The following is a 13904-nucleotide window of genomic DNA, read 5'->3' as shown; positions in this document are numbered from 1 at the left end:
TAGGAGATAATCCACTATCCCTGCCGTCCCTGACTGGTCTCTGTTCGGGTCCTCTAAACTGGTGCAGCAGCTGACACACCCACCCCACTCCTTCCCAGAAGGACTGGCCCCCTGAGGCAGGGGAAGATGGGAACAGGTGAGCTGCCTGTCCTGTGGGATGGGTCAGGACCAGCCTCAAGAGTGAAGAAGGAGACCTAGTGGCTCGGGGGCAGGGGTGCTCACTGTGTCCCTGGAAGGGGGGCAGGGGAGGCTGGTGGCCTTGGTCTCTGAGACAAACAGGAGCTAGCTTCTTCCCTCCCCCACCCAGGCTTCCCAGGGCCTCTGGGTGTGACAGCCTCCCCCATGCAGCACCCCACCCCGTCCCAGCAGAAGCCTGGGACTGGCTCTGTCACCAGAGATGTCATTTCCCAGCTGTCAGCGGGAGGTGAGTGAAGTGGGAGTGTGTGTTGGGTGTGGGGACCCAGCAGATCTAAGATAAGATGCACTCAGCCTGGTCCTTGGGCACTGACACAGAACGTCTGGGTGGCTCAGCCTATGTGAAAAGGAGGAAAAGAGCCGCTTCCCTGATGGTCTCAGATGATGCTGTGGGAGACTAGCTCTTGCTTTTTGGCCCTGAGATTACTTTACTTTCTAGCCAGAGAACAAAGACGCCAAATTCCAGGCTTTTGAGTTCAAAAGGCTCAGGGTCTGGGTCTCAGACAGGTAAGGTTGGAAGGAGGTACAAACAGGCAGCGCTCCCCACCCACACCCTGCCCCGACACCCTAGGCTAGCAGGGGAGAAGCTAGTGGAGGACCAGACACGATGATAGACACGGGTGTAAGAGTGATCCTTATTCCCCAACGGCCAAGTCCAGGGGACATGGAAGGGATGGAACCCAGAATACACTGGGGGAGCTAAGGCCATTGGGTGTGGCTTGGAAAGCTGGCACATCGCTATTGCTCTTGGATCCTGGGGGCAGCAGCAGAACAGAAATGAGAGCACATGGACCCATGGAGGCGGGGACCCAGGAGGGTTTATCCCCAAGAGAGGACACTCACCGAGCAGCCCTCCCCACCCACCTCACCTATGCTGTGGTGCTAGGGAACTCCCCACATTTACATCAGTGGTGGAGGCGGGAGAAGAGGTGGGGTGGGGAGACCAGGTGAGTTCACCTGGAAATGACTAAGAGAATGTTTTCTGCAAGCAGCTAGAATGGAGACCCAAAATAGAGGTAAATTGAACCAAAGAAAAATAAAGTAATATATTTGCATAACTGAGCTCATAGCGTCTACATTTACCTGCTTCTGGGGGTTGGTAGCCAAATTTCCAGGCTCCACTCCCAACGCTCCTTCAAAAGATGTGCGAGGAGGCCCAAGTTCACTTCTAACAAGCACCTCCAATGATTCTGACGTAGGTGGCATGGCAGAGACCTTTCATAAAGGTTTAATAGAGGTTTTCTTTTATTGCTTTTTCCTCTTCTGACAACTGACTTCAAAGTTGGGGTGGAAGGGAGCTGGGTCATTGCCCCACTGACTCATGAACTTGCTCCATCCACATGAGTCAAACTTGACCAAACTAGTAATTAATTTCAGAGACTTTGTGTGTCCCTCAACACAGCATGTACAGAAAAGGCCTTCTAATTAGGAGGAGAAGCATGCCCCTGGGAGGGCTGCATGGAATGGGGACCAAGGGGCTAGCCTCCCTCACAATCAGCTACTCAAACCCTGTGGCCTCTGGCTCGACCCTCCAAACTGGAAGGCTCGGGGCTGCCTGCCAATCTCTGGAGGGAAGGGAAACTACCAGGTACCTACTGCGTGTGAGGAGCTGTACATGGATTGCCACCCACGTTCAGCATCCTAATTATGCAAATATTATGATTGCGTTCTCCTCCAGAAATATTAAGACACTAGACATAAAACTGAGGTTCCCTTGGACACCTCCCCACTTCATCTTCTTGTTTTACTTTCTGGAAGTTTTCCTGTGTCCTCCTTTTGGGGGAAAAAAAGTTTTTTGTTATATTTATTTTTTTCTATTACTCTTTATCCTTAAATAAAGATGGATGTTGATTACCTTTTTAATTTCCAAAGTGCAATATCTTCTCGCATTTCTCTGCATCTATATTTTTAAAATGCAGTATTATATTGTAACCCAAGAAATAGGTAACAATCAAAATTCAAAAGGTACGAAAGAATGTACAGCGAGCCTTTGTCCTGAGCCACCCAAGACCCCTATTCCACACAGCTGCTGTTTCAGTCTTGTAAATCCTCCAGAATGGTTGGTGCAGAGACACAGACATAGATACTTCTTTTCTCTTTAAAAATACAAATGCTAACAGACTATATGCATTGAGTTTCCCCTTCCATTTTTATTTAACTTTCCAATTATAGAGCTTTTTTATTTTTTTCTTGTGCTTCCTAGTTTCTCTATTCCAGATTTCTTTGATAGGCTTTTTAATATCTGGGAGGAATATATGGGAGGAGTCTCTCTCTTTTCATTTTGGAGGCTTTCCTTAAATGTCTGCTGGTCGTTGGCTCTCTGTTAATATTTAATAGGGAGCCAGCAAGAAGCGGAGTGGAAGCTGTGTGTGTGTGTGTGTGTGTGTGTGTGTGTGTGTGCGCGCGCGCGCGTAGGGGGAGGGCACTCACTCACTGTCGGCTTTGCTGTAGGACAGTGGAAGCCTTTTCACGCAGACTCCCAAATGTTGACAGGTGGCAGGCTTTATCTGGGGCCGTTCAGTTTTTTGAGAGAAGAATATCCTCCATTCTCCATCCCTGTCCTGCATGGGTGTGGGTTGGGAGGGCGGATCTGGAGCAGGGTGGGAGTTCCTGTTTCTAGCTTCAAGCCTCACCTGTGCTGCGCCTGGGGTCCCCAAGTCCAAAGCCTCCCCAAAAATGAGCGTGCGGAGGGTCGGTGTGTGTGACTCAGATGTGAGAGGTGAGGGAGACCCAGGGGTCTCGACACCCTGAACACAGGCTCTCGGCCACCCTCTGTGTTCAGCCAGGCCCTGACCCAGAGTCTAGGGACCTCCAGGATCTTCGAGCATCATTTCTTTTCTTTTCTTTTCCTTTTTTTTAAAGCAGAGGTCTCCTTAGAAGCCCATATGATTTAAATTTATTTATTTATTTATTTATGGCTGTGTTGGGTTTTCGTTTCTGTGCGAGGGCTTTCTCTAGTTGCGTTGAGCGGGGGCCACTCTTCATCGCGGTGCGCGGGCCTCTGACTGTCGCGACCTCTCTTGTTGCGGAGCACAGGCTCCAGACGCGCAGGCTCAGTAGCTGTGGCTCACGGCCCCAGTTGCTCCGTGGCATGTGGGATCATCCCGGACCAGGGCTCGAACCCGTGTCCCCTGCATTGGCAGGCAGATTCTCTACCACCGCGCCACCAGGGAAGGGAAGCCCCCGAACATCATTTCTTGTTATTCTGTCACCACCCTTAGGCCACTGTCCAGCCTCTGAAGCCTGTTGGAATCTTTTTATCCACTGCTGTCTTCTCTCCGGGTCTTTTTCCTTGTACATACGTGCCTCTCTGACGTCTCTCCTGTTATCCAGTTCAGTTATGGAAGGGAGAGAAGACAAACGCTCATGTTTACATGTCTTCCATGTTTAGCCAGAAGTCTCACTACAGTTTATTTAACTAGTCCCTCAAGGACCAACTTTGGATTTTTTTTTCTGTTTTTTTTCTGACCGCTCCTTGCAGGATCTTAGTTCCCTGACCAGGGATGGAACCCGTGCCCCCTGCCTTGGGGGCGTGGAGTCTTAACCAATGGACCACCAGGGAAGTCCAAGGACCAGCTTTTAGGTTGTTTCCAATTTTTCCGCTGTTACAACAGTGCTCTTAGGAACATTGTTGTAAATACGTCCCACCATCAGTCAGCCCTCAGGACAATCCTATGAAGTAGGTATCGGCTTGATTTTACATTTGGGGAAACCTAGGCTCAGAGAAATGCCTTGATGGGATCTTTTATTAAATTGGTTAGTCAATGTTTTCTTTCATATATAGAATATCTCTTAAATTTTTTTTTTGTATGCAACATAATATAGTACATAAACTGGTATCTTTTTAATCTGTGTAGTTCTCCCTTCTCAGGTACCAAGCACAGTGCAGAAGCCAGGCAGGCAAATGAATAATGAATGATGGTGAACCGCGGTCTCGGTGAGGAATGTTTTAAAGGAGAGCCCAGCACAGCAGGCTGGGAGGCCTCCTGATCCCATACCCTCACTCTGCAACCTTCCATTCATTAGAAATTCACTGTGGTTAACAAGCTCCTCTATCAAACACTTGCTGAATTGAGTCAACTGATCTGGCCTGACAGCCAGGAGACGCAGGTTCTGGTCCCAGATCTCCCTGTCTGCATGATGACCTCAAGCTAATAGCTTTCTGCTTGGGCCTCATGTTCCTCATTTGTTAAATGAGAGCTCTTTCACTCTACAATGCCGGGCACCGTGCTGGCACCAGGAGCTACAATAATATACAAGAAAAGAGATCATTAAACAGAGCATGGGGAAATTCCCTGGTGGTCCAGTGGTTAGGACTCTGCTCATTCACTGCTGAGGGCGCAGGTTCAATCCCTGGTCGGGGAACTAAGATCCCGCAAGCCAGGCCGTGCGGCCAAAAAAAAGAAAAAAACCCACAACACATCATGTTTGTCAATTATACCTCAATAAAGCTGGCGGGAATAAAAAGCACCCACCATGATCTTTGATGGACGTAATGATCGAGACACTTGCCAACACAGCTCAGACAGACCTAAACCAGAAAGGAGGCTCTGAGGGCTCACATGATTGGAGTGTAGCTGGAAACAGCAGGGTCCAGGTGCTCCCGTGATGTCATCAGGGATCTGGTTCTCTGTTTCCAGCCCTGCTGGCCTCTGCCTTAGCTTCATTTCCAGACAGGGAACAGAAGCAGCTGCAGGCTCACATTCTTTTAAAATGTTAGTTGTTGTTTTTTTTTTTAATGAATGTGGTTCAAAATTCCAAAAATTCAGAAGAGCATATGGGGAAAGTTTCTCTCGCCCTTTTTTCCCAGCCCTCCAGCTTCCGCCTCTCAGCCACCAGTCCTCCCAGTAGTTTCCCTCCTTCTAGAGATGCTCTGTGCACATAGCTTTCCACCTTTCTTTACACAAATGGAAGAACACTACACGAACTGTTCTGTAACTTGCTTTTGTCACTTAAGTATCTTGGAGACTGTTCCATAACCGTGTATAAGGTTTGCTTTTGTCCTGGCTGCAGTGTTACGTGGTAATGCAGTGTAACCAATCCCCTGTTGACAGATATCTGTTGCAAGGAATAATATACACATCCCCATTCTACCTGTGTGCAGATCTGAAGGGCTAATTCCTAGATGTGAAAGTCCTAGGTCAAAGGGTATGGGGTCTTTGTGATTGATTTTGATTTTGATGGAATATTGCCAAATTGCTCTCAGGTGGATGTGTTACCAATTTTTTATTCCACCAACAAACAGGTGAGGCTTGTTTACTTAAACCCAATACCGTCTTCAACTCTCTGAAACTTCTTGGTCATTGAGAATGTAAGTTAGGCATGATTTGCATCTGTCTTATGCTGAATGAAGTCAGGCATCAGGCATCTCTTCATATATTTGAGAGTTCTTTATATTTCCTTTTCTGTGAAATGTCTGAACAGTTTTTTGTACATTTTTATTGCGTTGTCGGTATTTTTCTTATAGATTTGTAGGACATTTTTATGTATCAAAATTAGCTCTTTCTAATACAAGTGATGAATATTTTTCTTTAGATTTTCATTTATCTTTTAACTTTCTCTTTTTTTTTACCACGCACACTTTTATTTTATTTTATTTTTTATTTTTTTTAAATTAATTAATTTCTTTTTGGCTATGTTGGGTCTTCGTTTCTGTGCGAGGGCTTTCTCTAGTTGCGGCAACTTCATCGCGGTGCGCGGGCCTCTCACTGTCGCGGCCTCTCTTGTTGCGGAGCACAGGCTCCAGACGCGAAGGCTCAGTAGTTGTGGCTCACGGGCCTAGTTGCTCCGTGGCATATGGGATCTTCCCAGACCAAGGCACGAACCCGTGTCCCCTGCATCGGCAGGCAGACTCTCAACCACTGCGCCACCAGGGAAGCCCCACGCACACTTTTAACATTTTAAATACATATTTAAATATATCAGTCTTTTATGACTTCTGCATCTTGTATTCATACTTATGTCTTCCCTACTCCAAACTATTTATTTCTGTCGTATTCTTACCAGAAATGCATAACCTCAATCTAATCACGAGGAAACATTGGACAAATACAAATTGAGGGACATTCTGCAAAATAACTCACCAGTACTCTACAGATGTGTCAAGATCATGAAAGGAGGGCTTCCCTGGTGACGCAGTTGTTGAGAATCTGCCTGCTAATGCAGGGGACACGGGTTCGAGCCCTGGTCTGGGAGGATCCCACATGCCGCGGAGCAACTGGGCCCGTGAGCCACAACTGCTGAGCCTGCGCGTCTGGAGCCTGTGCTCCGCAACGAGAGGCCGCGATAGTGAGAGGCCCGCGCACCGCTATGAAGAGTGGCCCCCGCTTGCCACAGCTGGAGAAAGCCCTCGCACAGAAACGAAGACCCAACACAGCAAAAATAAATAAATTAATTAATAAACTCCTACCCCTAACATCTTCTTAAAAAAAAAAAAAAGATCATGAAAGGAAAAAAAAAAAAAAGACAGGGACTGTCTCAGATTGGAAAAGCCTAAGGAGACGTGACAACTAAATGCAATGTGAAATCCTGGATTAGATCCTGAGTCAGAAAAAATGCATTAATGGGAAAACCGGAAAAATTCAAATAAGACTTGTAGATTAGTTAATAGTATTGTATCAACACTAATTTCCTGGTTTCCATAATTATACCATGGCTATGCAAGATGTGAACATCTGGAGAAGCTGGGTGAAGGGTATACAGGACATTCGTACTGTTTTTGAAACTTTTCTGTGATCTAAAATTATAAGGTATTGATCCATATTTTCCCCCCAATGGCTACTGGCTACTCAGTTGTTCTAATAAACTTTATTGACTAATCCCTTTCCCCACTGATTTTTAATTTTTTTTACTTTTAAATTATAAAAAACACATAAAACTTACCATCTTAACCATATTTTTTTGTTTGTTTATTTTTTTCAGTACGCGGGCCTCTCACCGTTGTGGCCTCTCCCGTTGCGGAACACAGGCTCCGGACGCGCAGGCTCAGCGGCCACGGCTCACGGGCCCAGCCGCTCCGCGGCATGTGGGATTTTCCCGGACCGGGGCACGAACCCGTGTCCCCTGCATCGGCAGGCGGACTCTCAACCACTGCGCCACCAGGGAAGCCCTTAACCATTTTTATGTGTACAATTCAGTAGTGCTAAGTACATTCATATTGTTGTACAACCAATCTCCAGAACTCTTTTCATCTTGCAGAGCTGAAACTCTCTACCCATTAAACAACTCCCCATTTTCCTCTCCCCCGGCTCTTGGCAACCACCGTTCGTTCTACATTCCGTCTCTATGACTTTGAGCCTACTCTTGGTACCTCATATAAGTAGAATCGAGCAGTATTTGTTTTTTCATGACTAGCTGATGCTGATTAACAAGCCACTAATTTCACAATAAAATGAAAACCTATTTTTGATGCTAATTGGCAAAGCCTCTGGTGTTGGCTAAGAGATAGATAGTTGAGGTGCTTGTAGTAAGTACTTCTGGAGTGTGGATGAAGGAATTGAGGCACAGAGAGGTTTAGTGACCTGTTGGTGATCACACAACCAAGGAGAGAGGGTGCACGTTAACCCCAGGTTTGGCTCCACAGCTCGCTTCCAGTCTCTGCCCCAGGTTGGGGAACACAGAAGAGAGCCAAGGCATGGAAACCAGCAGCATCTGGGTGGTGTCTGAAGACAAGAGGTGGATGAAGTCACCCAAGGAGTAATGACCACCGACACTTAAGAGGCAAGCAGAGGCGGCAATCCGGTAATATGTCCCCAGTGACTGGCCAGCTGTGGGTTCTCAGTCAGTATTCATTAGCTGAGCCTAAGAAGGGTGGGAGGTAAGCCAGGGGAACTAATTTCAGAAACGAAGGGAGAACAAATTTCAAACGAGGGGAGTGGTCAACATATTGGAAAGAGGTCAAACTCTAGTCTGAGAGGGAATCTCTGGATTTAGGAACAAGGAAATCATTGGTGATGAGAGGTTTCTTGGGATTGCAGGAGCAAGAAAGTGCTGGTAAATGTTTAACAACCCACTTTCCAAAAAAAGTATGCATTTGTGTATGTACATAAGTTTATCATAAATTTTACTGATATAAAGGATACGTAACAGAATCCGCAAATAATAAAATGTACAATATTCTTTATTGTAAATTCTACTCTGTATCCATGATTTCATAAATGGAGTTATATATCCTAAGTACAAGTGCAGTTCCAGCGTGAACGTTGGTTGATGTTTTCATTTTCATTTTTGAGTAAGACAAAAATGAAACACACGATATGCTGAAACCTCACAGATTCCTCAATGACTTGAGTGATTTCTTTGCTGAAACTGACAAGTTTTCAAACCCTGGAATGTATCCTCAACTTTCTGTGCTATTCACAGTGTAACGGCCTACAGACATGACACTTCAAGATTTTCTTTTTCTTTTTTTTTTGCCGTACGCGGGCCTCTCACTGCTGTGGCCTCCCCCGCTGCGGAGCACAGGCTCCGGACGCGCAGGCTCAGCGGCCATGGCTCACGGGCCCAGCCGCTCCGCGGCATGTGGGATCCTTCCGGACCGAGGCACGAACCCGTGTCCCCTGCATCGGCAGGCGGACTCTCAACCACTGCGCCACCAGAGAAGCCCAAGATTTTCTTTTAATTAATTTATTTTTGACTGCGTTGGGTCTTCGTTGCGGTGCGCCAGCTTCTAATAGTCGTGGCTTCATGGCTTCACTTGTTGCGGAGCATAGGCTCTCTATGCGTGTAGGCTTCAATAGTTGTGGTTTGCAGGCTCCAGAGCTCAGGCTCAGTAGTTGTGGCGCACGGGCCTAGTTGCTCCTCGGCATGTTGGATCCTCCTGAGCCAGTGCTCGAACCCGTGACCTTACAAAGGTCCACCTTTTTTTCCTCGTGGACAACCTGCTCCCTTTCCTCTCTGCTCCAACCACACTCTAGGTCCTCACTTAAACAGCTCCTGAGAAGCAGCACTTCTGCCACCTTGGGCAAATTCATCACTCCTTCGTAGCACCTGTAAATCGCCTCTGCAGCTTTCATCACAATTTAGAATTAAACTACTCTAGTGAGAGTACCAGAAACTTCTGTCTCTTTCCGTGAGCCGCAATATCTGTGATGGCCGAGAACCAAATATTTCCACTCTCAGTACCTACTAAAGCATACAATGAGTATCCACAAACAAGCACTGCCAGAAAACAAAGAGCTAGGAAAAGGTTATCTACGTATAGGAATTAACTGCAGAGCACCACCAGAAAGCACCTCCTTGCATGCCTTTTTGCTTCTTTAAAATAGCCCTGAGTTTCTCTTATAACGTATCCTTGCTATAAAATACCAAGCACAATTGGAACACTCTTCTTAAAACCACTAACTGAAAACAAAAGCTTCAGCAGCCTCCTGAATAGAGAATCCAACTACAAGAAGACTATCAGAACACACAATTGTCTTCTGGAAAACGAAACGTAAGTTTCGATGCTGAAACTTTCGGAAGAACAACCAATAACAGACACAAACCACCCACTGTCCAAAAAAACCAAAAACGCATAATACGTCATTAAAAACTTTAAGTGATATTAACCAGTGATTATTCTCGTGAAACACAAAAAAAGAAACACAGAAGTTTAAGATCGTCAGAAAGAATCAGAAAGGAGCAATCAGGATGTTGCAAAGCCTGATCACGCACAGCCGTTAATCACGAAATCATGCGAGCTCCAATCATCATTTTCTATTCTGTTCTCCAAAAGGAGAAACAGGTAAGGATTATCCTACCTGACGATACCACACGATTTGGGGCATTCCATACTCTGGGAAAAAGATTCCACTATGAGCGAGGGTGAGAACCCAACACGTTAGCCCGCGCAACCTAAAGCTATCTAGTTTCTTCCATTTCTGTTGCTACATTTATTTGCAGATGTTACAAAATATATTTTTGCATTTGGCGTCAAAAAAGCATAGGCTAATTCCTCCCAGAAGGCTCCACTCATTTACGAGTTTGCTGTCCTACCCGGCCGCCTCACTTTATTTACATATCCCCGCCCACTCCCTTCCGCCAGAAATCTACCGTAATAACCAAAATAAAAGCGACATCTAGTATCTTAAGAGTGCAAGGCTGTTCCGTTTCTATAGTAGATTGGCCACCCCAATTTTCTCCTTAAATTTTTATGTTTTGATCTTTCTTTCTTTTTTTTTTTTTTTGGCCACGCTGCGCGGCACGCGGGATCTTAGTTCCCCGACCAGGGATCGAACCCACGCCCCCTGCAGTGGAAGCGCGGAGTCCTAACCACTGTACCGCCAGGGAATTCCTTAAGTCTTGATCTTACCCTAAAATATATATTTTTACGAAGAACTGTAAACAAAACTCATAACTCCAGATTCGAGAGACAATTACCATAACACTGACATCCTCCACCAAATGCAGTTTTAGGGGGAGGGCTGAAGCCTATGGTTTCCTTCTTCCAGGAGCGGTGAGTGGTCCCTCGCTTCTCCAGCCTTCATCCCTACTTCCAGTCACGAAGGTATCAGAAAGGTTTCTTTTTCAGCCCAAAGACGCCGACGAATAATGCTATTTCGGTGACGGCTGGGATGGCACTACGGAAGGTAGGTGATGGGTTCAGTGTCCCTTCCAATAAAAATTTCCAAATCCCCAAGCCAGCAATCCCACCCCCAAAGTGTAGGAGTGGGGGACCTCAAAAAGACCACGGGATGTTGAGTGGATCTGATATCTTATACATGGAGTAAAGGGCTGGGTAGGGGAAAGCTTCAGATTTCAAGTAAACCGTCCTTCCCCATCCTCAAATATTGGGTGCTACCATACCTGCAGAAGACAAAAATGTACCAGTATGTGGTGCACTCCCAACGCTCAAATATGAAGAAGGATAGGGCCACAGATGCACTACAGTGAGCCCCAATGGCTTGGGAACGCACCAGAGTCAAGGAAAGCCTTTGGATCAATAGGTAGTGATGGGCCAGAAAAGGCCAGTGGTGGGACTGGCATCTGCATTCTGGTTCACCTCCTGGGGAGCAGAGCACCTCTTGCTCCCTTTACCACACTGCAAAGGCCAGAGCCAGCAGCCCTGACTTCTGAGTTTTAGGACTGCCGTGTGAGTGGAGGCCAGAACTGATCCTGCACAGCTGGGGCCCCAAGCTACTGCCACCCCATATCTATCAGGTGAAGTAGTAGGCTCCCCATCTACTCCAAGCACATGGGAATGCTCACAGTGACATTATACACCCTGCTAGAATCACTCTCCAGCACCCTGCTCCTCCCCGTCCATTATCCCAGTGTCAAGAGCCTTCCCTGATCCATCTTCCTCAGTCTCTTCTGCGTTCCCATAGTGCTTCATATCTTTACACATCCTATGGCACAGTGCTTATCACACTGAATTACAGATGTCTGTCTGTGTGTCTGCCTCTCCCTCAAGATAGAAAACTGTGTTTTACTCCCATTTTGAGATCTCCAGTGCCTGACGCATAGCAGGAGCTTAACAAATGATCAAAGATTGTATGAAATCTTCTACTTTACCTACGAAGATCTCTCAACTGGAGGGATTCTGTTTGCCTGCTAGGGCAAACACCACTGTGCCAGAAAGGCCTAGTTAGGTGGCTGAAGGGCGTTAAGATGGAAATGGGCCGTACAGGAAAGGTGCACAAGTAGAAAGGATACAGATGAGGCTCTGGGTGCTGTTGAACATGGAAACTCCTGAGAAGAAACCGGCCAGCTCCACTGCAAAGAGGGCCAGTGTGACAGAGAGCGCCGCCACCAGCCTGCAGAAAGGAAGGGAGTTGGCTTAGGCCTTCTGGCCTTTTTCTAACACCCCTTCACTCCCACTACTGCTTAATTCTGACCACCCTGCCCCAAGTGCTCACTGCATGTCCTGCTTTTCATACTCCTCGGGGGTGAACTTGAGAGGCAGGCAGGCCTGGATGTTGCTGTCCTGGGGAGCAGGGCAGAAAGAAAGAGAAGTTGAAAGAGGGTCCAGCGGCGGATGGCGGGGGAATGGGAGGACCCCACCGGGTAAGGCACCGGGGGAAAAGGTGCGGTGGGGCTGGGACCACCCCAAGGTGGGAAGGGGGGCAAGAGGAGTGGGGCCATGGGTCTTACCCGCGACCAAAATAAGGTGATGACGACCACCAAATGCGCCAGGAGCGTCAGAAAGCGAGAGGGCACGAGTCCCGAGATCCGACCCATGGCTCCCAGGGTAAGGGTTACCGCCTGGAGCAGAGGCCGTGGTCTCTGGGACTGGAAACTCAGGGAGGGCCACTCCTCAAGTCTCCCAGGCTAGCCTACAAAAATTCGACGTACTCCGCCTTCCCGCTCGCGCTGGTGCCACCCAGTTGCCTTGGTAACCGCATTAGCGGGGGCTACGACGGGAATCTCTGAAAATATCGCGAGAGCGGTAAATTATCGCGCCGCCGAGAACCCCCAGAGGATAGCGGGTACGGGTCCTCTGTACCTCATCCCGGCCGGGTGCGGACAGCCAGCCGCCTCCCCGCGTGCAGCCGAGCTATCGGCACCTGAGAGTGTGCGGCGGTGGCGCGGTCCCGCACTGCCGACTCTGCCCGCGCAGCCCCGGCGAACGGAAACCCGCCCTGCCTAGCCCGGGACACTCCTTCCTCCCCGGGTGCCCACGCCGGGAGCCGCCCGGCCCCCAGCCCCCGCTGCGCTGCCCAGGACGACCCTCCTGATACCACTGTCACCGCCACGCCGGCCTTAGGGCATCGCCATGCCTGAGGCCTGGACACTCTCTTTTCTTCCATCCTCCGCATACGTTTAGCTTCCACCTGCCCTGGGCCGAACTTGGAGAGGTGGATGCCCCTACATTGTCCGGCTGTCGTTTATTCTCCCAGAGCCCCTGGTTGTCGGCGGACCTCATACGTGAACCTTCCTTGATTCTGGTTCCCCCCAACCAACTCCCCAGACAACTTGCTCAGATTGGTGAGGGATTTGCAGAGTGCAGAAAATGGCCCTCTCTCCTGAACTAGGGTGTGGATGAGAGGCGTGTTTAGGGAAGGGAGTGGACGAGAAAAGGGGGTGGAGCGGGGAGTGGAGGAAGAGAATGAAACCCTGCGTCCCTGGGAGGCAAGGATCGAGGGCGGAGATGCAGACTCTGCAACGATTTCCTTATCTCTTTGAGCTGTGGGCACGACTTAGCCCAACTACAGTCCAAGCATGTCTCACTATCGCGACCTCACTGACCTTTGGGCCTCAAAGGGGATCCCTGCAGAACAGAAAGTTCTCGCCCGCATTCATTGCTCACAGTCTAGTCACAACCTCGCAGGGGCCTCCCTACCCATTTACCAGATCATCTCTCTTCCTACTGTCAAGAATAATAATGGGTAAACATCTATAGTAAGAATAGAAAAGAGTTTTATTTGAACCAAACTAAGGACTAGCCCGGAAGCCCACTTCCCAGATCACTCTGAGAAACTGCCCCAGGGAAGCATGGTTTCCAGTACAGTTTTATATCTGGTCAGAACAAAGAACTTTAAACAAGTAAGGGTTACATTTCTTCATGGTTTAAAAAAAAAAAAAAAAAAAAGAACAGACCGTGAGTACACAGCGAGTCAGTATGGTGTTAGCGCCTGGGAAGGGAGTCTTATCATCAAAAGAGGACCAGCACTGGCATCCCAAGAGGGGCATTTAATCTTTATTTTTAACATGGACATTCTTTACTTCTGGTCAGTGTGCCCTTTTCTTCAATAATTAAAGCAGATGTACAATGTACGTTTGATAGGCCA

At 48.0% G+C, this 13904-nt stretch overlaps 1 protein-coding gene and 1 non-coding gene across 4 annotated transcripts; both read right to left on the bottom strand.

Annotated features, from left to right (window-relative positions):
* Positions 1-7725: 7725 nt before the first annotated feature.
* Positions 7726-13205, bottom strand: TMEM107 (transmembrane protein 107). 3 transcript variants are annotated; one of them, XM_055090554.1, is made up of 6 exons: positions 12894-13196; positions 12268-12378; positions 12033-12100; positions 11830-11930; positions 10981-11077; positions 7728-10754 (listed from the first exon to the last, which is right to left on the bottom strand). In XM_055090554.1, exons 1-6 carry the CDS (start codon positions 12930-12932, stop codon positions 10685-10687), a joined length of 486 nt encoding a protein of 161 aa, XP_054946529.1. In that variant the 5' UTR covers positions 12933-13196; the 3' UTR covers positions 7728-10684. The 3 variants fall into 3 exon arrangements, with proteins under 3 accessions (XP_054946530.1, XP_054946529.1, XP_028355481.1); XM_028499680.2 differs by having other exon boundaries at positions 12268-12542; positions 12855-13195; XM_055090555.1 differs by lacking the exon at positions 10981-11077 and having other exon boundaries at positions 7726-10754; positions 11802-11930; positions 12894-13205.
* On the bottom strand, positions 9806-9942 carry LOC112066041 (U8 small nucleolar RNA). Its single transcript, XR_002892401.1, has one exon. It is a non-coding gene; the product is annotated as a U8 small nucleolar RNA (small nucleolar RNA).
* Positions 13206-13904: the final 699 nt, after the last annotated feature.

This window comes from Physeter macrocephalus, chromosome 14 (genome assembly GCF_002837175.3).
Source record: "Physeter macrocephalus isolate SW-GA chromosome 14, ASM283717v5, whole genome shotgun sequence".
In the NCBI taxonomy this organism is placed as follows: domain Eukaryota; kingdom Metazoa; phylum Chordata; class Mammalia; order Artiodactyla; family Physeteridae; genus Physeter; species Physeter macrocephalus.
This window is presented reverse-complemented; position numbering and strand designations above follow the sequence as displayed.

Coding starts and splice junctions, on each gene's coding strand:
- TMEM107 (XM_055090554.1), bottom strand. CDS start 12,932: ATGCGGAGGATGGAAGAAAAGAGAGTGTCCAGGCCTCAG. Junction 11,931..12,032: donor TATGAAAAGCAGGACATGCA/GTGAGCACTTGG, acceptor TCCTTTCTGCAG/GCTGGTGGCGGCGCTCTCTG. Junction 11,078..11,829: donor CAGCACCCAGAGCCTCATCT/GTATCCTTTCTA, acceptor TGCGTTCCCAAG/CCATTGGGGCTCACTGTAGT.